Genomic DNA, 26,284 nt, shown 5'->3' with positions numbered 1-26,284 from the left:
CTGTATTTGTAACTTCCTTCTCTGACTGTGAGAAACTGAGCACTCATTATTCACAATTGCTTGTTCATTCTTATAATACTCAAAATTTAGTTTCAGAACTGCTAACCTACACGATCGTTTAAAAGAAAATTTAATATATACTTGAGTTTTCTTTTAGAATGTGTGTTTTTCTTTCTTTTTTTTTTGTATTCATAGATAAACTTTATTCCAATGTTTACATAAAAATGAGTTGATGTCGAACAGGAAAAGGTTTTTACAAAGGGTTAAAATTTATCAAACAACAGAACTTGGTCCTTCCCTTTAGTTTGAATTCAGTTGGCTGACGCATCGTTATTAGTATCCACCCTCACTAATCATTTTCATCACACACAGTATCTAAACGTCTTCAGGTGGCACTTCCTATTTCCCTGGAAGTCCCTTAAACTGCTTTCAGTTACAAGAGAAGGGCAAGGATTTTATCGGCTCATACTCTACTCCACTGGAGGCAAAGATACGTCTCTCAATTCTCTTGTTTAAATTGTGGTTGTTGGCAAAGTGTCCAAATGAAGAATTTAATGCTAACACACAAAGAACATAGAAAAATATGGAACGCTTCACGAATTTGCATGTCATCCTTGCGCAGGGGCCATGCTAATCTTCTCTGTATCGTTCCAATTTTAGTATATGTGCTGCCGAAGTGAGCACAGAATGTGTGTTTTTAAAGGGCAAGAATTGTTATCCTGTAATATGTTAATACCTAGCAGTGGTTTCTCTTGTCATCTTTAACTTATTGATCATTTTAATAAATCATGCTTGTTTCTGTTAAGTGTGAAGGCAGTATGTATCTTCAGAGTGGGAGAAATCAAAAGTAGTACTCAAATGAGTAGTGCTCTTCTAAACCAATTTAATAATGAAAGCATCGGTTGTCTTCTTAGTTATGGAAACAACTTGGTTATTTTTTTTAAAACAGCTTCCAAGACTATTTTCTTTTTCTTAGCATTTTAAACCTTTCAAAGAAAAGTCTGACTTTAGCGCCAAGCCTTTCAAAGAGGACCTCGGGTGTTCTGCGGGATCTTAAAAATTCCATCTCTCCGCGGTGCAGGTGGGATGGAAGGCTATTTGGTGATTGCCTTCTGGAAAAGAGGACAATGTTTCATGCGTTTAGAGAGCTTTTCTTATTACCTTTTTTTGGAGCAAGTTTATGAAAAAGCCTAAAAGAGAATGAAATATTTTTGGAGCTGTCTTATTTTACTTGTCCTGAAATTTCCCATGACATGGATGGGTTAGTGAGCTGAATAAGCGGGACATACCTGAAATTTAGCCTAAATTAAGAAGCTGGATGCTACAGAACATGTTCACTTTGAACAACTTCACCTTTTAACATCTGTAACTTACCCCCGTTTTCTGCTGGCAGAGTCTACCTGTGTTCACTCAAGATGTGTACAGATTATGGTATCCAGGGATGTGTGACATTTATTCCAGAAGGGAACCCTCTCTCAGGAGTGTGTTCTGACCTCCTGGTTCATGTGGGCAGGTTATGCAGCTTGCAGGAATGTTGTTGTAGCGATTCATGCCTTGGGGTGAATTGCTGGTCCTTAAAATTCCTTTCAGGCTTCCCAGGGGGCTCAGTGGTGCCTGCAATGCAGGAGTCACGGGTTTGACCCCTGAGTCGCGAAGATCCCCCTGGAGGAGGAAATGGCAACCCACTGCAGTATTCTTGCCTGGAGAATTCCCCGGATAGAGGCGTCTGGCGGGCTACAGTCCACAGGGTCACAAAGAGTCGGGAGACGACTTAGCGACTGAACAACGATAGCACAGTTCCTTTCGACTTTGGGTTCCGTGACTCTGGTGCTTAAGTGAAAGTGAGCGACTGGGACCTCAGCACAGCTGTACCCTGGGTGGCCCAGAAGAGGGACTGGCCACCCGAGGCAGACCAGAGGCACTAAAGCAGGGCCTGGGGCCTTAGGACTAGAATGGGTTTAATTGTAGTAGTGCTGGGGCTCCTGGATCCCTTTTGTCCCATGTCCTTTACTCATGTGTCCACCAGAGGAGGGGCACAGTCTCTCGTCGTGGCTGGAGGGGCAGGAGGCGCCACACCAGCGTGACTTGGGCGGCTGTCCTCCTGGTTCGGATCTGGATCAGCCCAGCTAGAACACTGGCCGCCGCTTCCCGGAGCCCAGCAGCCCAGCCTCGTGCCTGTCGCCTGGGGTGGGGGATGGAGAGTCTTGGCTTCTTCATTTTCCGAATTGGTGCAACATGTAGGACTCCAGTTATGAAGCCAAGACGGTGAAGCCTTGATCTAGATTAGACTCTGGGGCCTCGGAGGACTCCTCTTACCTGCTCTTGTAGCGGCTGACTGGCCGGGGTCCCGGTGACTTGGTTGCAGGGAGGGGATACGAGCCAAGAGCCGGTTCCACTCCAACCTTGACTGTGCACCCAGAGCGGGTCGAGGCGGGCTTCAACACGTGGGCCTTCATCACACAGTCTAGAAAATGCCTTTAAAGCTAGGTTGAGGGGGCTTCCCTGGTCGTCCAGTGGTTAAGACTCCATGCCTCCACTGAAGGGGGCACAGATTTAATCCTTGATCGGGAGAGGAAGATCCCGCATGCCACACCAAAGATTAAAAAAAATTAACTGGATCAAGAGAATGTGAAAAAATCGTTAGGTGAGTTCAGAATGGAAATATTTGAAGTCCTGGTTTCTAGGAGGGACAAATTCTAGACCACATACATAAATGTGAGTGATGTCTATTGCCAGAACTCCCAGGGAAATTTGTAAATAGGTTGTTTGGGGTTTTTTTTTTTGTTTTTTTTTTTTTTTCAGTTATAAAAAACAGCTTCCTACCTTGTTTACTCAGATGGTTGTAAAGTTGCGCAACTTTCGCCAAGAACTAAAGTATGTTCTAGATGCCAGAGGGAAGTGGGGGGATGTCTTCCAAAGAGAAACTGGAGAGCAACGCGAAGTCTCCGACAGGCACACACGTTACCGGTGAGGAGGGGAGGGACTCTTGGGGCAAAGAAGCCGTCACTCCTGAAGGAGATTCAGAATCAGGGCACGGCATGGTGTGCTGTTTGTTATGAGTGCCGAGAATGCAGGAGTGCCAGTGAAGCTGAAATCCCAGTGCCTGAAATCCCCGAGGTTATGAAATGTTCACACTTCCAGCACTTGCCAAACCGTCATTTCTTTCAGCCAAGGCCCCAAACTTCACAGGGCACCTTTGCTTGCCTAGAGTGACTCGGAAGGTATGCCGAAGCTCGGAAGCTGTAATAACCAGGAGAGGCGATTTCGTGCGTCTCCTCTTTGTTGAGAGACGACCCTCTCAGTTTGTGTTTGCATCACTGCTGTCATCCGTGTGTGAGCGTTGCCGAAGGGGGCAGTACATGGTCTGCAGCCAGAGCTGCCCAGGGAGGAGCTCTGCAGTTAGTTGTAACTTGTGCTCAAACTCAGCTTGGCTGTGTCAGCAGAGTAGTCCCTACAGTTAGCCCAACACGAGTGTGTCCAGTCTTTCTGCTGGTTATTTTAACCGATACTTAGAAGAGCTGTCCCATTTCTGAATGACATTCTTGGCCTCATAGGTGAAACAATTTGCTCTACTGTGGGGGAGGCACAAAGGACAGTGAGGACCGTCGGATGGTTTATATTTATTGCACTGCCAGGCCTGTATGATGTTTACGGCATTGCAGGCATCCTGTCGTAGTCTAATCTTACAGAATTTGTGTATAGGAGTAACTGGAAATCACCGCCAGCCCTGTGCAGAAAATGGCACAGGAGCTCAGACTTCGAGGGGTGACTCTCACCATTTACCCCATTTTACAGGAAAGGGAGTGGAAGCTTGTAAAATCGATATTTACAAATCAAAAGCTAGTGGCAGATCAAGTCTAGAACTCCTGACTTCAGTCCACTTGAGTGCCTTGTCCATTCCTGTGGTGTGCCTTGATTCCAGCTCTGCTGAGGGTAGTGTGTTAAATGTCTCATCTTTCATGGAATAAGGGCTTCCCATGTAGCTCAGTTAGACATGGCTGTGGTCCTAGTGTGATTAGATTGACTACTTTTCTGTGAGTGTGGTTTCAGTGTGTTTGCCCTCTGAATCCCTCTGCACTCAATATGCCAGCAAATTTGGAAAACTCAGCAGTGGCCACAGGACTGGAAAAGGTCAGTTTTCATTCCAATCCCAAAGAAAGGCAATGCCAAAGAATGCTCAAACTACCGCACAATTGCACTCATCTCACACTCTAGTAAAGTAATGCTCAAAATTCTCCAAGCCAGGCTTCAGCAATATGTGAACCGTGAACTTCCTGATGTTCAAGCTGGTTTTAGAAAAGGCAGAGGAACCAGAGATCAAATTGCCAACATCCGCTGGATCATCGAAAAAGCAAGAGAGTTCCAGAAAAACATCTATTTCTGCTTTATTGACTATGCCAAAGCCTTTGACTGTGTGGATCACAATAAACTGTGGAAAATTCTGAAAGAGATGGGAATACCAGACCACCTGACCTGCCTCTTGAGAAATCTGTATGCAGGTCAGGAAGCAACAGTTAGAACTGGACATGGAACAAGAGACTGGTTCCAAATAGGAAAAGGAGTTCGTCAAGGCTGTATATTGTCACCCTGTTTATTTAACTTATGTGCAGAGTACATCATGAGAAACGCCGGACTGGAAGAAACACAAGCTGGAATCAAGATTGCCGGGAGAAACATCGATAACTTCAGACATGCAGATGACACCACCCTTATGGCAGAAAGTGAAGAGGAACTCAAAAGCCTCTTGATGAAAGGGAAAGTGGAGAGTGAAAAAGTTGGCTTAAAGCTCAACATTCAGAAAACGAAGATCATGGCATCCGGTCCCACCACTTCATGGGAAATAGATGGGGAAACAGTGGAAACAGTGTCAGACTTTATTTTTCTGGGCTCCAAAATCACTACAGATGGTGACTGCAGCCATGAAATTAAAAGACGCTTACTCCTTGGAAGGAAAGTTATGACCAACCTAGATAGCATATTCAAAAGCAGAGACATTACTTTGCCAACAAAGATCCGTCTAGTCAAGGCTATGGTTTTTCCTGTGCTCATGTATAGATGTGAGATTTGGACTGTGAAGAAGGCTGAGTGCCGAAGAATTGATGCTTTTGAAGTGTGGTGTTGGAGAAGACTCTTGAGAGTCCCTTGGACTGCAAGGAGATCCAACCAGTCCATTCTGAAGGAGATCAGCCCTGGGATTTCTTTGGAAGGAATGATGCTAAAGCTGAAACTCCAGTACTTTGGCCACCTCATGCGAAGAGTTGACTCATTGGAAAAGACTCTGATGCTGGGAGGGATTGGGGGCAGGAGGAGAAGGGGATGACAGAGGATGAGATGGCTGGATGGCATCACTGACTCAATGGACGTGAGTCTCAGTGAATTCCGGGAGTTGGTGATGGACAGGGAGGCCTGGCGTGCTGCAATTCATGGGGTCACAAAGAGTCGGACACGAGTGAACCGTTCTGATCTGATGTAGCTCAGTTGGTTAAGAATCCACCTGCAATGCAGGAGACCCGGGTTCAATTCCTGGGTTGGGAAGATCCGCTGGAGAAGGGATATGCTACCCATTCCAGTATTCTTGGGCTTCCCTGATGGCCCAGCTGGTTAAAAATCCACCTGCAATGTGGGAGACCTGGGTTTGATCCCTGGGTTGGAAAGATCCCCTGGAGAAGGGAAAGGCTACCCACTTCGGTATCCTGGCCTGGAGAATCCCATGGACTATACAGTCACAGAGTCAGACAAAGCTGCTATTGAGTAAATGATTGCTGATTAGTTTTCAGCCTGTTGACAAGGCTGACACCTGTCTTAAAATAGAGGAACTGCATTTACACTTTCAGTCATCAGGAATCTGCAGGTTACAGCAGGTGTTCATTTTGCAGTTACTTGATTTCTGGTAAGTCATGTTTATTTTTCAAGTTATAGTGAGTAGTAAAATCTAGGAATCTCAAGTGGGTCTAGTAAATACCAAGTGAAGTCGCTCAGTCTTGTCCGACTGTTTGCGACCCTATGGACTGTAGCCTACCAGGCTTCTCCGTCCATGGGATTTTCCAGGCAAGAGTACCAGAGTGAGTTGCCTTTTCTTTCTCCAGGGGATGTTCCCGACCCAGGGATCGAACCCAGGTATCCACATTGGAGGCAGACGCTTTACCCTCTGAGCCACCAGGGAAGCCCCAGTAAATAGCAGATCTGAAGATAATTAAAAATGTCAAAACTCTTAAATACTTTGAATCTATTAAAAAGCACTCAGAATGGTTTATTTTAAAAATACATGTAACAAAGTGTAACTTACTGACAGTGCCCTAAGATGGCTGCGCACACGTGTGTGTGTGAGAGATAGATTCACGTGTATGTATACTGTTCTAAATTTGTAATACGTAGAAGAAAATTTTTAAAAAGATTGCACATACAAATGAATTAGTACTTTCTGCTATAATCTTACACAGATAAACTTGATAGAATTAATTGAACTATTATACATTTCAGTACAAGGATTTGAAAAGAAATAACTTGGCCATCTTGTAACTGACTCTTTCTAAATCTGAAAAGATTGGTTGGTTATCTCACTGAGCTCATTTCTCATCATATTTAGTTGATAAATGCCAGTGTATTTTAACTTTTATTGCCAGGGAAAGTTAAAGTAGGCTTATCTGGTTATTTTGTTATGATCATTTAGAGTTAAATGTAAATGTTGTAATTTTGAACGATTATTTTTCATCTAAATGATATTTAATATTTACATTGCTTGAAGCATAAGAGTTGGTACCAGAAGCCGTATCTTTGATGGTACTTTCTTTTAACCAGAAAGAAAATAATAATCTTAAATATATTAGTCTTTTCATAAAAGCTGAGGTTAAAATTTTTTTTTTACTTTGCCTTTTATTTTTTTTAATCTTCCTGTTTTCATCTGAGGGTCTCACTTTCACAGTCCGTGCTAACTGCTGTTTATTCCTAACTTTATTTTCTAATAATAATTCGAGGCGTAAATACAGGTTGTTCAGCTTCACGCGATGTCACGCAGCCCACTGGTGGAAAGAAAAGTCACATCTGAGCGAGCCCTTGGGCTTTGTCGTTGTGCTCGTGGGGCTGACCCTGTCTCATTTGTCCCGCTGAAGGTTCCGCAGTGGTGTGCCGAGTACTGCCTTTCCATCGACTACCGGCACGGGGGCGTGGTGTGCACGCAGGTCCACAAGCCCACGGCGGTCCAGCTCGCCCTCCGCGTGGCAGACGAGATGGATGTTAACATTGGTCATGAAGTCGGCTACGTGATTCCTTTTGAGAACTGCTGTACCAGTGAAACCATCCTGAGGTTGGTCTGGGGGGCTCCCTCGTGCTATGCCCGGTATGGCTCCTGGCTCATCCTCTGCAGTCCCAGAAGAGCGTGTTCTTTGCGTTCTCTGCTTTAAGCACCAGTAACTTGTATAACAGTAACTCATCTCTCTGTCACCAGCCTGAAACCATCAGAGATCCCCTGTCTGTAAACTTCTTCCATATCTCCCCACATCCTCAGCAAAAAGTTCTGACTTGTTTTGGCTGGCCCCAGAGACCTTCTGGAGCTCCAGCTCTGGTGGGTATGTAAGAGCTGTCCATGTGCCAGCCACGGTGACACGTGGTTCTCCGAGTCCACGGGCCTCGATACGTTCTTCCATCCGCTTGGAATGTCCATGCCTCTTCCAGGCCAGGCTAATCTCCTCCTCGTCGTGAACGGCCCTGTGCAGAGGTCACCCGCTCTACGAAGACCTCCTCAACCCTCCCTTAGTGTAAATTAGAAAGCTCTCTGCTGGACTCTGCAAAATGTCATATCAGCCCTTGATGTAGGCATTGTGGGTCAGCGTTTCTGAAACTACTTTTCAGGTGCTTCCAGATTCCAGGGACCCTTGTCAGTAGCTCCCACAAGTTGTGAGGGGGAGAAAAAAATCCTTTTATCTGTTTTTAGCTTCACTGTGAGATTTCCTTTACACAGCGGGTTCCAAGAGTTTAGCAGAAGGAAAAAGAAAAGTGGAAAAAAAAAAAAAAAAAGCCCTGCTCTGGGCCAGTTTCTCAGGCAGGTTTCCATTGCAGCCCTCATGAAAAGATGAGGCATCCCAAGGGCGTCAGCTGCCCAGGCGCTGCCTGCCCACCCTGGGGGCTGAGACAAGGGTCTTGGCGGCAGTGTGTCTGCCCGTCTCTCACCCTCTTGTGGGCACAGCAGCACACCAGGGCACACCCCTGGGAACGCCCCCTGCTGGCCTCACATGGATGCTGCGGCATCCCCTGGCATTGCATAGCCCGGCAGAGGACCGTGGGCAGGGCTGGTCTCTGCTCACTCGTACCCCCAGCGTCTGACGTGCTGGTCCCATGGAGGGCATGCAGCACCCGTGATGATGGAAGGGAAGGCTAGTGCTGGTCCCCGCGGCTGCTGCAGACCCTGTAGAGTGCTTCTCACTCCCAGAATGCCTGTAGAACTCACTCAGTTTGCAGTAAGCTGCTTTCCCACAAACGTTTACCTTCAAAAGTAGAAGACATCAATCCTCAGGCCGGTGTTAAACCACAGGGGACCTTTCCATCAAGAGCCCTGGGACTTGCACTTCTCGAAGATATGTAACCTTCTCTTACTAGCGCCATGATGTCCCCGAGTCATTGTGTTAGTGTGTGTTTATAAACTGTTTATTATGCAAATAGTAAATGTACAAACCTCCCTGCTTTGGGGAACTCACAGACAAGTTGAGGAGTTGGGCAGGACATGCACCCTTGAAAGGGTAAAGGATCCCACACTCAGCAGATTCATTTTTCATCCTTTATATTTTAAAGTGGCCTTTCAAGTGGTCATACTTTTAATTAAAGGACAGCTCTGACTAGTTTACATTTAATAGATGTGTTTTTATCTTAAATGCCATGTCAACTTCGGAGGAGAAGGCAGTGGCAACCCACTCCAGTACTCTTGCCTGGCAAATCCCAGGGACGGCGGAGCCTGGTGGGCTGCTGTCTCTGGGGTCGCACAGTCAGACACGACTGAAGCGGCTTAGCAGCAGCAGCAGCAGCAACTTTGGGAACCTTGTGAAAAGGGCTCTTGGATGTGGTCCCTTTTAACATGGAATCTTTTGGTGTTTTTATCTTATTAATGTAGATCAAGTGTACATATATATATATATTTAGAAAGTCATAGAGATAAACACTTATGGAGTAACCCAGTAATGTCATCAGGGCAGGTCAGAGACACACCTCACCTTTTAAACATCTGTTACGGGTAGGGACTTGGCTTTCATGCTTTACGGGGAAAACCCTGTAGCACTGTAGGCATTCAATCCTTACAGCCAAAGGCAGGACTACAGTTTCTGTTGACAATTTTTTTAGCTCTTTCTGCATGTAACTTTCCTTTCTTAATGTAGAAAATAGCCTCCAGAAGCTGTGGAGGAGCTGACCCGCAGCACACCTTAGAAGGCAGAGGGGAACTAGCGACCGCGGCAGGTTCTGGTGGCTTCTGCATCTGCCGGGCTGCCCAGCCGTCGCGTCTTTTCCCTTCACTTCCTGGGCACGCTTATTGCTGGGACGCTGCACTTTCCACCCTGATGTTGCCCAGCCAGTGCAGAGTCAGCAGATACTCTGATTTGTTGCTCACAGAGTTTGAGTTGCAAGCAAAGGGGCCAGAGCTAGTGAAAAGCCCTGTGTTGATAAAAGAAAGTCATCCTTTCTTTTCTTCCTGTTGCTCTGTGCTCTGGCGTGGCTGTGAAATGAGCATCTCTGCTCATTTCAGAGATGCTCAACCATTGCCTTGCCTTGCCCCACCTCTCTGCTTCCGCTTCCTCATCACTGAGCCGTGGTGGTTGCCACACGTGCTCAGGGGTTGTTGTGAGAACTCAGGGAGCTGCTGTGCATGCCTGGTGCGTGGGAGCACGGTGCCCGTGTTAGTGATCTGCATGACTAAAGAGGTAAACTCCAGCCACGTTCATTGCCTGGAAGACGCGTGCTCACCATAGTTACTGATAAGTTCAGATTGAAAAGCTATTTAAGTAAGAGGCTCTAAGGGGGACTGTTGACTATGGATGGCAGTATTCTTATTTGATACTGTCTTTTCCATTTTCTTTGTACCTCCTTAGCATCTAATCTGTTGGGCACATAATAGGCAGTTAGTAAATATAATCTTTATGCCACGGCCATTTTTCTGGATTCTATATAGAACAATGTAGTTCTTCTTTAAGCTTTTTTCCTGGCTTTTTTCAAACCAGTGGATACTTGAATATCATATGCCTAAAATAGTCTTTGAACTATTAACAGATATCACAATATCTTGTGGAAGTGATACATAAATTTCAAATAAGAACCCTCTAAAACACAGATTTTTTTTTAATTATCACATTTTTAAGGTCAAATTCAATAAATATAATTTTAAAAATTAATTAAACTTTCCTATATTATGTTCTTAGCTTTCAGAAATTTAGTCTTAAGAATTTAAGGTATAAATGACATTTCCAAGATATATCCATCTTTTTACATAGTCATCAGGGACAGCATTTTCTTAAGCACTGTACACATGATCTTATTAATATAAGGTAAGAAATAGGTCTCTGTCTTATGTAGAAAGCTGAGTTTTAGGATTGATCCTTAGTATTCCCTTCAGTTCAGTTCAGTTCGGTCGCTCACTCGTGTCCGACTCTTTACAACCCCATGAACTGCAGCACGCCAGGCCTCACTGTCCATCACCAACTCCTGGAGTTTACCCAGACTCATGTCCATTGAGTTGGTGGTGCCATCCAACCATCTCATCCTCTGTCGCCCCCTTCTCCTCCTGCCCTCAATCTTTCCCAACATCAGGGTCTTTTCAAATTAGTCAGCTCTTTGCATCATGTGGCCAAAATATTGGAGTTTCAGCTTCAACATCCGTCCTTCCAGTGAATACCCAGGACTGATTTCCTTTAGGATGGACTGGTTGGATCTCCTTACAGTCATCCGAAAGGCCAGGTCTAGCTTGCTGAGTCTCGTAGTTTAGGTGAGTCACACTTCTCCCTTTTTGATTAAGCCTGGACGTTTTTCCATCACATACATACCTCTGTCTGGCAGAGAAGGAGCATTTCTTCCTGTCAGATCAGTGCTTAAATGAGTTTTGCTGAGAAAGGAATAGAGATTTCATTTCTGACATTAAGGAAGTAGCACAGACTAAAATAACTCGTGTTAAACAAGAGCCAGTAGCACTTACATCACTGTATCAAACTGATGAATCTCAGCACAACACCTGACAGCTAGGTTTTGGATGCAACTGTTTTTATTTTGCATGAGGTATAGTACTGTAGTATTCAATGTATTTTCTTTCTTAAGTTTGAGAAAAGGAATAATCAGCAACTTATCACTGCTTGTTTGGTAAGACAGACACAGAATGAGAACAAGTATAGGAGAAGGGCAGAAAGCACACGTCTGATTGATTCCATAAAGGTGCAGAAAGGGGGAACGTGGGCTTTATTATGAATCCATGGTGGCCACGGAAGCGATCTTTATAATTTGATGATGGCGTGGGATGTAATAGATCAGTTCAGTTCAGTCGCTCAGTCATGTCCGACTCTTTGCGACCCCATGAATCGCAGCACGCCAGGCCTCCCTGTCCATCACCAACTCCCAGAGTTCACTCAGACTCACGTCCATCGAGTCAGTGATGCCATCCAGCCATCTCATCCTCTGTCGTCCCCTTCTCCTCCTGCCCCCAATCCCTCCCAGCATCAGAGTCTTCTCCAATGAGTCAACTTCTCATGAGGTGGCCAAAGTACTGGAGTTTCAGCTTTAGCGTCATTCCTTCCAAAGAAATCCCAGGGCTGATCTCCTTTAGAATGGACCGGTTGGATCTCCTTGCAGTCCAAGGGACTCTCAAGAGTCTTCTCCAACACCACAGTTCAAAAGATGTGATAGATATTCAGGCTTAAGTTGACTCTCTCTGTTACTTTATGAGCATATGCAGGATACGTAACCTGTCTGAACCTCAGGTTCCTCTTTTACAAATAATGGGATAATAGTGTCTACCTGGAAGGTTTACTCTAAAAGTTAAATGAGAACTATAATTTAGTTCGACTGAAGGACTGATGTTGAAGCTGAAACTCCAATACTTTGGCCACCTGATGCAGAGAACTGACTCCTTATAAAAGACCCTGATGCTGGGAAAGATTGAAAGTGGAAGGAGAAGGGGACGACAGAGGATGAGATGGTTGGATGGCATCACTGACTCAATGGACATGAGTTTAAGTAAACTCCTGTAGTTGGTGATGGACAGGGAGGCCTGGCGTGCTGCAATCCATGGGGTCACAAAGAGTTGGACACAACTGAGTGACTGAACTGAACTGAAGGATACAGAGTCAGCAGAGGGAAGTGGTGCCAGGGGCGCAGCCCACAGGAACCAGGCTAGGCGTCCAAGAGCCCCTCCCTGTGGACTCACCTAGCACACACTTCGTCCCTCCAGCTGTGAGCTGTGACGACGAGTGTGAAATGCTGTCCTGTCAGGGGAACTCATCAGGGACTCTGTGCCAGGGGTCTGTGCTGGGCACTGGTCACATAGGCACCCTCTGCCTCCTGCTGTATTCTAAAATTCTGGACTGCCAGAAGGAAAGCAGGTTGGACCATATTACAGATAGTAAGCCTCAGTTCTGGGAATGTGAGAACACTCCCAAGTCTAAGTTCCAAATGCCAGCCAAGGGGCACCCTTGCAAGCAGGCCTTTCTACAAGTAGCCGTTTCAGACCTGCCATAGACAGGGACAGATAAAATAAATTCTTTAAATTGGCATAAAGCTTATGGTTTGGCTTCCTCAAGGAATAATGTAGGTAGATATGTGAACGCTGTCAGAAAGATGATGTTTGTATGGTTCTGGATGATTAATAGGTATTTGTGATTATTTTTAAAAAACCTCCCAAGAACTACTGGAAAATTCCGTTAAAATCACTACTGACCCCTTCCTTCTCCAGGAATGCTCCCCAGTTTGCATGCTGCCCTCAAATAGGTGATTACTTTTTAGGTGCTTTTGTGTGGGTATTATTTGGGTGACATTTCAAACATGTTGATGCTCACACCTTGGTGATGTCATCTCCCAAAAAGTGCCAGCAACAGAGTCCTCCTCCTGGACCCACCGGGCCAAGAACCTGAGCCAGGACAGTCATCTGTGTATGCGCGTGCTCCACTGAACAGTGTGTGCTCCCGCTTGACGTTCCGTTTATGGAAGAGGGGAAAACTCTTACCCGACAGGAGTGTTTTGCTCAGGGTAGATGTTCAGTGTAGCCCTTGTTAATATCTGTAATAAACATTTAAGGCAGAGGTCTCTAACCTAAGGTTTAGCGATGGTCTTTAGAGGGTCGGCGAACATATGCAAACTGCGCTTAAAATTTTTGTTTATATGTATTTTTCGGTTTTGAAGGTCTGTAGATTTTATCAGCTTAAAGGAATATTGGCCCCGATCAAGATTTTAAGCTCCCGATTTAGACAAAAGGATGCTAGACAGGCATTTTTGTGGCTTATGTCAGGAGTTTCTTGTATGATCTTTTTCATGAAAGCATTCTAACGTTAATGTTTCCTCTTTGTAGGTATTGTACTGATGATATGTTGCAAAGAGAAATGATGTCCAATCCTTTTTTGGGCAGCTATGGGGTCATCATCTTAGATGATATTCATGAAAGAAGCATGGCAACTGACGTGTTACTTGGACTTCTTAAAGATGTGTTACTAGCAAGACCAGAACTGAAACTCATAATTAACTCCTCACCTCACCTGATCAACAAACTCAGTTCTTACTATGGAAACGTGCCTCTCATCCAAGTGAAAAACAAGCACCCCGTGGAGGCTGTGTACCTTAGTGGGGCTCAGAAGGAGTCTTTTGAGTCTATTTTACGCCTTATCTTTGAAATTCACCACTCGGGTGAGAAGGGCGACATTGTTGTCTTTCTGGCCTGTGAACAAGTAAGTGAGTGACACTCCAACCTTCCAGAGTAATAAGGTTACTACCGGGAGCCTTTGAACCTTGCTGGGAAGCTTTGAATAACATACAGGTTTCAGTTTGCTAATTAGCTGTTTAAATATTTGGTTCCGTCACACCTCATTTCTCTATACTTGGGGAAAAGGTTCGATAGAGTAAATAAAGCCTGTGCTTGAAGGGTGAGCGGGGAACTGCCTCTAAAAGCAGGAATTGTTCTGAAACAGAATGAGGAGGGGAGGGGGGAGTCCGAGGAGCTTGTGGGGTGATCTCCAGAGTGTTCCTGCCCCCCAGGCAGTGGGATCCTGGGCTGCCCCAGAGGCTCGCCGTGAACTCTCTCAGCAGAGGGGACACACTGGTACAGCTGCCCCCCTCATGGCAAGAACGGGTGCTGGAGATGCAGAACATAGCCTAAGCGATTGGCAGAGAATCAGGAAGCAAAAAAGGTGTTCCTACAACAGTCCGTGGAGAATTAGGCAGAGCACTAGAGTTTACGGCACACCCAGAGGGCTGTCTCCCTACACTGTTCTTAAAAAGATGAATGAGAAAACGCTTCACTTGAAACTGTCTTTCCAGAAGCACAACTGGGACATGTACACCTGAGCGTGTTACTGCCTTCACACAGTCAGGGTCCGCTTGGGGTTGCATTTGTCTAAACGCAGTTACCCTGACCCTGCTTCTCTCTCTCCCACTGCTCTGAGGGCCAAATCTAAAAACTTCCAGAATCTTAACAGTTAGACTTTCTTCTTAGAGACTTACTGCCTGGCCTTTTCCTCCCTGCCCGTCATTTCACTCCGAGTAAAAGCCCTACCTTTTAGACCATGACGATTCCAGTGATTAAACAAAAACCAAAAGGAAGCTGCTTGCTACTGGTTGAGCCACCCGCTGAACAAAGACAAGCACCTCGTCTCTCCATCAGCGCCTTCAGCGTGCACACACTTTCTGAAACGCCTTCAGGAGTGTGTGTTCTGCTTCACAGTCAGCATGAAGGATGACTGAGCCTTTAGCTTTGAGACCTTTAGATAGTTTTCTCACAATGTAAATTTTATCTGTTTCTGTAAAGAAAGTAATTCAGAATCTCCAGTATGTGATAAAGTACAGCATATTTATGTTTTTCATGTATAACTTATACAGTTTCTTGAGTAGTAAATCTGCCTGCTGCAGTGATATATTCTATTATCGTTCCCTAATCCTGCATGATTCAAGATATTCAAGAAAGTCCTACGGGAAGAAATAAAATGATTAAGGAGACAGGGAAAGGATTTCTGAGAACAGAGGTTTTCAGTGTAACTGGGTAAAGCCTCAGGAAGGGAGGTAGGGCGGAATTAAAGAGTCTAAGATATTAGAAAGTTAGAGCTGCCAGGTGAAGAGAAGGCATATGTCTCAATGCTGGGGACAGGGGCAGTATAATTAAGACTGATAGGGTGAGTAATCATCTTCAGAGTAACCAAAAATTCTCAAATGGATTTTTGAAAAATAAAGCTCATAAGAAAGTTGGGAGTAGTATTTGATTCTTTAATAGAAGCTATAAGTAATGTCATAATGACTTTTTAATTGTCAGACTTCAGAATATGCATTTCTATGTAGGATAGTAGTAGAAGCTGTAAAATCCACAGGGCTTAGAAGGGTATAGAATCTTCCTGAAAGTCAGACTGGAAAGACATCTCCTTAAGAAACCGTCCGTCCTGCAGTCTTAAAGTCACGCACGTGGCAGTGCAGGGAAGGCTTGGGGCAGAGTTTGCAATCTGAGCCTCTGAGCGTGAGGACTCACTCATCCTGGCAGCGGCTGCTGCTGTGGCCGAGTGGAGCACGGGGGTCTCGGGGGGGTCTCCTCCTCGTCCAGCAGGCGGCTGGTGGGCAGAAGGACAGCTGTCCTGCAGCTAGAGCATGCCTTCGCTGGGAGCCAGCGATCTTCCTCGCAGCCCAGCCCCAAATCCCACAGCTGTTACCTGGGTTTCTTTTCTGCATCTATTCCCTGACAAGCTGAACACAGCTCAGTATCCTGATGGACTTTTCTTTTTTCTTTTTTAGTCCTCATGTCAGGATTAACTGGCATAAGATACTCTGCTGTGGTCTCAGAATTTGTCTTTTGGAAAATTTTGTCTTGCCCTGAAATCCATGTTAACAGCTAGTGACCATCTTTCCCCTTGCTGTTTGAATCTTTCTTGATTTCGATACACAGCTTTAGAACCTGCCACAGCAAACCAAATGTCGTATGAAAACAAAGCCAAGCAGTCTAACAGAAGTGTACTACTTGTTTTTTTTTTTTCTCTTAAGAAATCCATTTTAAAGTGCAGAGATTCCCTCAGTCGTTTTGCTTTGGTGAACGTCAGGGGCCTCCCGTCTTCTCTAACCGGGGGCCTAGCCCCTCGCGTGTGAGTTAACACCCACGAGCCAGGCTTTCCCTGTGTCTTGGGCTCAGTCGAGACACGGAGGCCTGCGTGTTTACAGGGTGTTGCTCCTAACCACTTTACCGTCTTTTAACTTGAAGAAAAAGTGAAGTAGATTAACTGGAAAACAAAAATAAAGACAAATGAGACCGTCTAGCCAGGTGGTCATGCAACTTGAAGCTGTCACAGGAAGGTGTTCTTGGGTGGAAGGTTTTCCTGGAAAATATCCCACCTGGTCACGGCCCTTGCCTCTGGGGCTGGATGTCTTCCTTCAGCGCAGGGGGCTGCGTCTCCCACCGTTGTTGCAGGTGTGATGGGAAATCCCTGTGGACGCAAATGCTCTGAACACCTTGAACAAGAAGGAAATGAGTAGACAGTTTGACGCACCAGATGAGTATCTTAGGCACTTTTTAAAAATTCTGAAGATATGACCTCCAAGCTTTTTGTCATCTGAGCTTGAGGAATCTAAAGTAGATACAGTAATGTTTCTATTTTGCTCTGCTTTTGATTTCTCTTTGAAGATTTTTAAAAATTCTTTTTCCTCCCCACTTGGAACAAAATTCAACATTAGAATCCTGTTATAACTGAAGTTTTAGCAGCTGGAAGCAAATGAAAAATGACAGGCCTCGATTCTCAGAGAAAGAGAACTATGGCAGTGCAGTTTGAAGGTTTATTTTGATTGCACACTTGTGAGTGGGCTGCTGGAATGGAGCCTCCTCTTCCAGCTCGGGTAGCTGTGTGTGCCAAGGTTGCCACCTCCCCACCAGAAGGAACGTACCAGGTCCCTGTGAGGCCTGGGCAGCAGCCACGTGCAGGAGATGCAGATCAAGGACTTACTCTCCTCTCTGCAAATCTCTAAGCTTGCCTTACTGAATATGTGACATGATTAGAATGATAAAAAAAAAAATTGGAATAAATAGCTTTATTCTGATTATTCTAGCTGGCAAGCTTTCATTCTTTACAGTCAGTAGTCCTGCTCTTTGCTTGGTTAAAAAAAAAAAAAACCTGCCCCAAGTAGACCAGCTCCATAGGAAAGGGAAGTGTGAACAGGAGGAGGTGCCCAGGTGACTGCAGCGTGGGCCACAGCCTCTGCCCTGCTTCCTTGGGGTCTCTGGGGTAATAGGTCAGCCCAGGTCTTGCTACTTTCCAGGCAGATCTGTCCGCCTGCGAAGGCCTTGAGTTAGTTAAGTCCCATCCGACAGGTGGTGTGGAGGGAAGGAAAGATGAGCTGGAGCGCTGGACAGGAGCCTCAAATCTTTATAAAAGTCACAGAAGGCATTGTTTTACTTAGACTTTTAGTGAAATCTAACCTAATAAAATGAAATGGGTCTTGTTGAAGCTAAAACTCCAATACTTTGGTCACCTGATGCAAAGAACTGACTCATTTGAAAAGACCCTGATGCTGAGAAAGATTGAAGGCAGGAGGAGAAGGAGATGAGAGAGAATGAGATGGTTGGATGGCATCACTGACTCAATGGACCTGAGTTTGAGTAAACTCCGGAGTTGGTGATGGACAGGGAGGCCTGGCATGCTGCGGTTCATGGGTTTGCAAAGAGACGACTGAGCGACTGAACTGACTGACTTCCTCCATCTGGTAGCTAGACCCTTAAAAAAAAACAAATTTTGGAAACAAATTTAAAAGGTGTAAGAATTACATTGTGACATCTTTCTTATATGAGGTTGCAGAAATCTGGTTGTGATTTGAGAAAAATTTAATAGAAAAGTACTGTGTAAAATGTCTTGCTTTTTGAGCATTTTGCAGTAATATACTTGTTTATAGTTTTAGGGCACATAATTTACTCTTTTTCAATGTATTTGATAATGAAACATTTTTAAAGAGTATTTCTAAATTCCTGAATCTTGCAAATATATAAATAATAGTGATTATTTCCTGCCTGCTTCATTGCATTTCTGTTTTTAAAATGCTGAGTGCTAGTGGGTAATCATTTTCAGAATGACCCAGATTAAAGTCCTGATTATGGGACGTGTATGTATATTTGCTTCTATTGGAAACCTAGAGATTGCTTTACAATTCTTAGTTCTGCCACCATCAGAGCTCAGTGGTGCATTCTCACCGATCTGAAAATAACTTTTGTTGCCCTGTCATTGTTAACAGAGGTGAGAAACTGCCTTAAGCTAGAGAAATGCGTGAAGGCAAAGACAGTACATTTCACAAAAGGAAAGCCATTTTGGACTAAAAGCAATGAAATCATTTATAAATTATATTTAACTTCCCCAAAGAAATGTTCTTACACAGTTATATCTTCTTTTTGTATTTGATGATACCTATAGACAACAAATATTTCTTTCCATAAATACATTATGCAGCTTTTGCCAAATTTTTTAAAATATTTTTTTATTTTTTAAACTTTTGTATTGGAGTATAGTCGATTAACAAAATTGTGATGGTTTCAGGTGGACAGAAAAGGGACTTAGCCATACAAATCCATGTATCCATTCTCCCCTGAACTGCCCTCCCATCCAGGCTGCCACATAACATTGAGCAGAGTTCCCTGTGCTGTTCAGTAGGTCCTTGTTTTGCCTATGTTCTATGTAATATGGACAAAGTTGTTTATAATGTACTTTATTCTCATGGATGATGTTCTTGTTTTACTTTAGGATATTGAAAAAGCCTATGAAATTGTCTGCCAAGAAGGATCTAATTTAAACCCAGATCTTGGAGAGCTGGTAGTTGTTCCTTTGTATCCAAAAGAGAAATGTGCACTGTTCAAGCCAAACGACGAAACAGAAAAAAGATGCCCAGTTTATCAGAGACGAGTGGTGTTAACGGCTAGCTCCGGAGAATCTTTGATCTGTAGCAACACAGTCAAGTTTGTTATTGATGTGGGTGTGGAGAGAAGAAAGGTAATTATTATTGAGTAGGTAACTTGCCTGAATTGAGTAGGGCAGTTATCAGACTGCTGACCATTGTCTTGGGTTCCTATCACTTTGCGATCTGGGGACTCCTCTGTATCTGGCCATGTGTGCAGAGAAGCACCGTTGCATGCGGTAACCAGAGTCTTGAGCACAGGTGACTGCCTTTCGTTAGCAGGTTGGTTGTCTGGAAAATTAAATTGACTGAGGTGCTAACGGAAAAAGTTTTAAGGAAACACAACTACTAACGCAAATTACTTGACTCCCGAGCTAATCTTTGCTTCCATACATGTCTTAGGTGTTTTGGTGGCCTCTTTATCAAAGTAATAGCATCTTCTCCCAGGTAATTTACTGGAGATTAGTTTCAAGTACACTGACTTTTATTTTAGAAAATTTTGGCTTTATCATTGACATGGTAAAATTCCATGCTAAATTTTAAAATGTATGCTTTTAATTACTGTCCTTAAAAATTAGGAAAAACGGAAATAGGATGGCTCAAGCTCTCAAAGACAGTGGGGTTTCAGAAGTCCTGGCCTGTAAACTGAAAAGAACCTGCCCTGAGTATTGCTCCGTTTACTGTCATGAGGTGCTGTGTCACTTTTATCCCCGTAGGAGACTACGGGTCTCCTAAGTATCCTTGATTACTATGACAGAGCCATTCCAGCCATTAGGAGGGTTTCCTTGGAATCAGTTTGGCTTGACCTTGCAGAATTAATCCACCATTCAGAGAACCCAGGCTTATCACTTACCTTTAAACTTAGCCCTGAGAAGAATCACTGTCAGTGCCGTCTGTAGCTTTATATTAGCCTATTGGACCGGGAAGGCCCAGCGTGCGTTATAGAGGTGAGACCGTGGGGGTCACAGTCCGCTTGAATAGAAGCTTGAGGAAACGCGGCACTGTCAGAGGATCATCCTTTTGTCCATGGGGCACGTGAGTATCTGTCCCCATGGGGCAGCGTGGCGCTTTGAGAAGTGGCATCCATGTTTCAGCAGACGATGCAAAGCCCTCATGTTTATAGAAGCCACAGTGAAAGCAGACAGCCCTTAAATTCATTTATCAAAGCTCTTGCAGTTTCCATTTCAAGGCAAGTGAAACAATAGCGAATATCGTACAAAAGGAATGAGTCAGTAGCAGAGCAGTTCATGAAGTCAGGTGCTGCAAACAGCAGTCACTTCAAGACGAGTGAGCCCGCAGGGTCTTGAGTGAGCCGACGCTCAAACCCCTGTCCTTCCATTCAAAGGTGTACAACCCCAGGATCAGAGCAGACTCGCTCGTCACGCAGCCCATCAGCCAGAGCCAGGCCGAGACCCGCAAGCAGATCCTCAGCGCCTCCCCCTCAGGTAGCCCCGCGGGCCCCGGAGCCACGCACGGCGGTCCCCGTCTGCTGGCGCCCCAGATGCGTCAGCCCCGTCTTTGCCCGGTTTCTTCCAGGAAAACTCTTCTGTCTGTACTCCGAAGAATTTGCCTCCAGGGACATGCAGCCGCTGAAGCCAGCAGAGATGCAGGAAGCCAACCTCACGAGCATGGTGCTCTTCATGAAGAGAGTGGACATCGCGGGCCTGGGCCACTGCGACTTCATGAACAGACCCGGTAGGTGCAGGCGCGGGCTGGCAGGGCTCCTGGCTGCAGCCCTGCCTATTAGCTCCTGCCCACCCCCGTCCTAAGAGTGGGTGGCCCCCTGGCAGAGCAAGCAGCCCGGGGCTTTGTTTTGTCCTGAAGCATTGTCTCCACTAGAGGTGAACATTCTCCGAAGTCATCTAAAATTTTGTAAAAAAAAAAAAAACCACCCTCTAGGAAATACCCGTCCTGACAACTGGAAAGTTGTCACCGTCAGACACAGAGACACAGGGAGACAGGTGGCCAGGCCATTGGAAGCCGGGGTGGCGCTGAGACCTTCCCTAGAACCATAGGGGGTTTAATATTGAAACTCTCCCAGTAAAGACTTGGAAGACCAGTTACTTTGCTCACCCTTGCAATCTAAGGTTTTCAACAGACTCCTCCCTAGAGGAGCAGTGGGATCCCCAGGAGAGGGACCGGGTGAGCTCCTCGTCTCATCCAAGACAGACCTCCTTCCTCCTCTATAGCCATCTCCTCCCTGGGAGCCGTCTGTTCTTGCAGGAAAAGGGTCGCTGTTCTCCAGCAGAAGCTCAGGCATGCAGGGGAGAGAGGCCTACAAGGAACACATGTAAAGAAGGCCTTGGCTTTCAGGTTCTTGGGAAAATTAGCACATCACCGGGATAACAGCCCTGCAGTCCCAAGCCTGAGGCTTGACCCTGAGGGTATCAGCCAGCTTGCTTTGGCACAGAGCTTCCCCATCTGAGAAGAGGTTCATTAGGCCTGGGCCCTTCCTTACTAGCTGAAGTGATAGATACATTAGTGATAAACGTACCTTGCAATGGCAGCTCGGAGGAAAGAAGCAGTCACAGGAAGATTGTAAAATGTGTATAAGCAAATGTAGGCAAGCAAACTCAGAATGCCTTTTTCTTCTACAGCAGTGGTTGGAGGGGACTGGCTGGGGCCCTGGGGGTGGGTGATCAGGTCCAGAAAGGCTGGGAAACCAGGATTCCTTTAGCCATGAGCCCTTACCTCGCAAATGGTGAAGCCCCCCCTGCCCTTGGGTCTCGCTCTGGTCCCTGAGGGAAAAGGAGTCTGGAAGGTGGGGGTGGGTCACTCACATCCATTTCTCCAGTCTCTCCCCGGAGACCCCACCCCCTAAAGAAACAGGTTTTATTTTTGAAAACTGCTTATGCTGGGCTTCTCTGGTGGCTCAGACGGTAAAGCATCTGCCTGCAGTCCAGGGGAGACCCAGGTTTGATCCCTGGGTCGGGAAGATCCCCCGGAGGAGGAAATGGCAACCCACTCCAGTACTCTTGCCTGGAAAATTCCATGGACTGAGGAGACTGATGGACTACAGTCCATGGGGTCACAGAGAGCCGGACACGACTGAGCGGCTTCACTTTCTTTTCTTTCACGTTGATTGCCTGGCATCTTGTTTTCGTTCCAGTAGTTACTTGGTGGACCAGCATGATGAGAGAAGAAGAGCAGGCCTTGTAACGTCCAGGATTTTAAAAAGCAAATGGCACAGCACAGCCAGAGTGCAGAGGAACTGCTGTGTTTCTCATGGTCACCCGCTGCTGCTCACTCCGTGCGTGGGGCCCAGAGCAGAGAGCTGGGAACAAAAGGGCGAGGGAAACGATTTATTCTTGTCTCCTGGCAGTATGCATGTAACTGTTTCTGCTGTGCTTTGGGGAAATACAACTGTGGATTAACTCTGACTCATCGTTTTGAAAGGGGAAAAAAAAAGATGATGGTGGCAGCTGCTGCATTTAACGCCGCTCATAAATGAAATACGCAGATGCAGCAGAGCAGCCACCCTCCACAGGACTCGCGAGCCATGTGAAGTGGATTTGGCGTTACTAGGCTATTCATCCAGTTCCCTTGGCCTGTGTGTGCGTGTGTGCTTAGTCGCTCAGTCATGTCCGACTCTGCAACCCCACGGACTACAGCCCACCAGGCGCCTCGGTCCGTAGGGACTCTCCAGGCAAGAACACTGGAGTGGGTTGCCATGCCCTCCTCCAGGGTCCCTTGGCACAGCTCTCTTAAAATCCCTCGTTTTCTTCCCTGGTGCTGAGGACTGACCTCCATGGTGAGTGGAGGACAAAGTCCCTGTTGATCCAGGTCAGGGAGTCCAGGGCCAGCCGACCACTCGAGGTGGTCCTAGGCATCTTCCCTCTGGGAGGGCAGGGGAGCGCCTCAGCACGGGCGGGGACAAGCTTGCCGAGCCCAGGCCCACGCCGGACGTCACCTTGGTATCTGGCCTCAGAGCTCATTTTGCTGGCGGCCGGACAGCTGGCATCGGAACCATCTGTGAAGAGTGGACCCAAATGCAGACTTGCCAAACATGGCATTCAGGACGAGACAGGGCCGTCTCAGAGACGGAGGAAGGAGGAAAGGGCAGGATCGGGTCGGTGCCCCGAAGACGCATCCAGACCCTTGACCTGTGGGGATGAGGCTGGGACTTCTCAGCCTGTGAGTCAGGGAGTCAAGACGCTCTGCAGTTTTCTCTTCCACCCGAGGAGCCTGGTTGGTGAGTGTGCCCGAGAAGTGGTGGGTCCTTCATCGCAGGAAATGCGAGATTCCGCTCTGGAGTTTACAAAGGGGCTAAAACCTAATAGTCTGTGTGAAGAGGAGATCGGAGGGAAACGGGCCATGGGAGGGAGCCTGGTGTGGATCCCTCCATCCCCGGCAGGGAGCGTGCTGCCAGTCGCCCCCAGCCAGGATTTGACCCCAGCGCTGGCAGGAGGCCCCACCTCGGTTTTTGAATTCACAGAGGCCACACGTCATCTGCCCAAGGCCACACACAGCCGACCGCTGTTCCTAGATGCGGGGAGGAGGGCGGAGAAGAGGCATGAAGGTGCCGAAACCTGTGCGAGCCAGTGTCGTGAGGCGCTCGGGAGTGAGAGGAGGTCATTTTCAGAATGAAAATCTGAGGGAGAGCTTAGAAGACACAGAAGGAAGCACCTTCAGCCCTCAGAACCCGTTCAGCTCTTTGTGGGTCCAGCGACTAGGATCTGTTATTTGGGCCCGGCTGGTGGAGGCTGAACGGGAACGCCAGCCTCCCTCAAGCTGGGGCAGAGAAGGAAATGGGGCTGTCCTCGGCACACTGGCCCAGAGGTGGCCCAGATTGCAGGCACCCCAGCACCCTGGCCCTCGTTACCAGCTGCGTGACATTCAGCGAGCGTGTTGCCCACTGGGCGCCTCAGCGTGTTCATTTGAACACGGGCATCATCAGAGCAATCTCTTCGCAGAGACCATTACCTTCGTTCCTCTCTGTGGCCCCCGAGAACGATGATGCGCGTGGAGTACATGCTCAGCTGTCACCACCCACGTGGTGTCCACCCAAACTCTGACACAGAAGGCTCATCGGCCCCAAGCTACAGGAGACCCTCCCGAGGCACTTTTGATGGTGTGAAAAACAGGTACTGATGCCCAGGCCTTGGGAGGCCGCACTGGGCTCCCTGGGAGGAGCCAAGATGGGCAGGAGCTGAACTGGGCTTTGGAACCGAAAGACACAAGACTGGAGGCAGCTGTGCTGACGGCACACAGGTTTGAACAGCTGCCAGCAGAAAGGCTGGTCCAGAGGCTGCTTCCACAGCTGAGGAGAAAGGCTGGTGAGCCCTGTGGCTTTGGCAGGTCGCTTACGTTTCCCCATCGGTAACGTGAGGACAGAGGGTCTGCCCTCCGGTGTCATGGGGTTAAGAGGTGCAAATGAGATCATTTATGCAGAGGTGCTGCGTGCATTGCGTAACAGGAGGAGGCTGGCACATGCCAGGACTTACGAGCCTGTCCTTGTGAAATTAAGTGAGACAGGGGTCTTCCCTTCCTCTCCAGAGTCAAACTCTTACTCCCATTGCCTGAGAGTCCCAGGACTTTTGAGAGTCTACACCCCCAACCAGCCACCATCATGATTCTTCCATTTCTCCGCTCCGTGGGCGCTCTACTTGGGTGCACACGATGCCCGGGCCCCAGTCCTAAATCCCGCCAGGCCCTCCCGCCCTGTCCAGCTGTCTTTCTCCACGTCTGTCTGCATATGTGTGCATGTGTGTAATTCACACGCCTACAGGACACAGGGCCTGCACGGGGTGAGCACAGCTGTTCCCCCCAGGGCAGTGGTGCTCCGATTCGCTCTTGCTTTGTGACAGGATTTCTGATGCCATGGTGTCCACACATCACAATTCTTGTGGCTGCGGGTGGTGCCAGTGATGCCACTCACACTAGCATCAGCCCAGGGGTGTTAGGACAAGGACGTGGGGTGTCCTGTGACCCAAGCCATGCCTCCGGGACCCCCGAGGGCAGAGGCTGAACGGCACAGGCACGCGGCTTCCTATCTCCATCTCTGCGTTCTTCTCTCTCCTGCTGAGCATCTGAGTGGAGTTCCCTGTGACAAGGAAGGGGAGACCCTGCTATTTGACATCGAAAATCTTGGCAGACTTTTCAAGGCCATAGGAAAGATGCCACGTGAGGCTGTTGGTTCTAGAAATGACACAGCAGAGCCCTGGACCCATCGGACCTGCGCTCCTGCTTTGGATCAGCGCTGTGCCCTCCATCCAGCTGTGGGCTCAACCCTTATTCCAGACAAACGGCCTGTCTGTGAGCAGCCTTTCTGCAGGTGCTGTGGTATGAAAACGCAGATTCCATGTTGGAGTGTGGCATTTGGGCTTCCGTGGGAAAAGGGTGCAGGAAAGAGTGTGTCAGTAGCCCTCCAGGTGACTCTGAGTGATGGCAGTGGGGCAGGTGTGTGACCTTGCAGCGAGCTATCCTGCAGGGAGTACAGCGGCCGTGGGCAGTAGAGCTTAATAAAAATGATGTTTTGTTCATATTGAAATTGCCTTTGGAATAAAGCAGCGTGATTTTGCAGTGTTGTAAAGAAGAGGCCTGGCACTAAAACATCGACATTCCATTTGTTAGCATGATCTACCACGGATTACACTTAAACAGCACTGCCGTAAAGAATCCTCATCTAAACCCTGCTTTTACCTACAATTTTATGGGCCGTACTGGGGAGCTGGCTCAAAACGTAGGATGTAATATTAGCAAACCTTATGCGGTTATTTTTATGAGTGCTCCTTCGCCTGTATCATCTGCATGTTCTTTCTAGCATAATAAAACCCCCAAGAACTTCTCTTCTTCCGCTGTTAGGACCGGGAGCAGAGTCATGATGTTATTTCCACCAGTCACCCTGGGTGCAGCCGACTCAACTCCAGGGTATAAAAATGAGGAGCAGTGCCCTCTGGGGACAGAGGCTGGCTGTCCAGCCCAATCCTCACAGGGACAGTTGCCAGAGATCCTGTAACTCAGGATGAAGAAGCTTTGCTGACTTACGGAAACTGGTTTCTAAGCAGCTCTCAGTAATTAAGTTTGCACTCCAGCCCTCCTGCCCTGTTTAATCCGAGCTGCTTATTTCTGCTGCTGCCTCTTGCACCTTCTCGGGCAGGTCAGGTGTTACTTCTGATTTCAGGGCTTGCTGATGGCACCTTGAACTAAATACTTTTTCTAAGGAGCCCATCTGTTTACTTCCTGGGGGCTGTGACTTCTCAAGGCCTCACCC

At 47.0% G+C, this 26,284-nt stretch overlaps 1 protein-coding gene and 1 non-coding gene across 2 annotated transcripts in view; one reads left to right on the top strand and one right to left on the bottom strand.

The window, feature by feature from the left end:
• The window catches only part of DHX32 (DEAH-box helicase 32 (putative)), a 53,532-nt gene that overhangs the window by 21,125 nt on the left and 6,123 nt on the right, over positions 1–26,284 (top strand). The window contains exons 3-7 of the mRNA NM_001101144.1: positions 7,110–7,303; positions 13,526–13,898; positions 18,921–19,166; positions 20,417–20,516; positions 20,608–20,766. Coding sequence (NP_001094614.1) covers positions 7,110–7,303; positions 13,526–13,898; positions 18,921–19,166; positions 20,417–20,516; positions 20,608–20,766 — 1,072 coding nt within the window. The remainder of the gene's footprint in view (positions 1–7,109; positions 7,304–13,525; positions 13,899–18,920; positions 19,167–20,416; positions 20,517–20,607; positions 20,767–26,284) is intronic.
• On the bottom strand, positions 578–684 carry LOC112444540 (U6 spliceosomal RNA). The gene has a single exon (XR_003032896.1). It is a non-coding gene; the product is annotated as a U6 spliceosomal RNA (small nuclear RNA).

Source organism: Bos taurus, chromosome 26 (genome assembly GCF_002263795.3).
Source record: "Bos taurus isolate L1 Dominette 01449 registration number 42190680 breed Hereford chromosome 26, ARS-UCD2.0, whole genome shotgun sequence".
NCBI lineage: Eukaryota > Metazoa > Chordata > Mammalia > Artiodactyla > Bovidae > Bos > Bos taurus.
The sequence above is the reverse complement of the archived record's forward strand: the minus strand, read 5'-3'. Positions and strand labels throughout refer to the sequence as shown.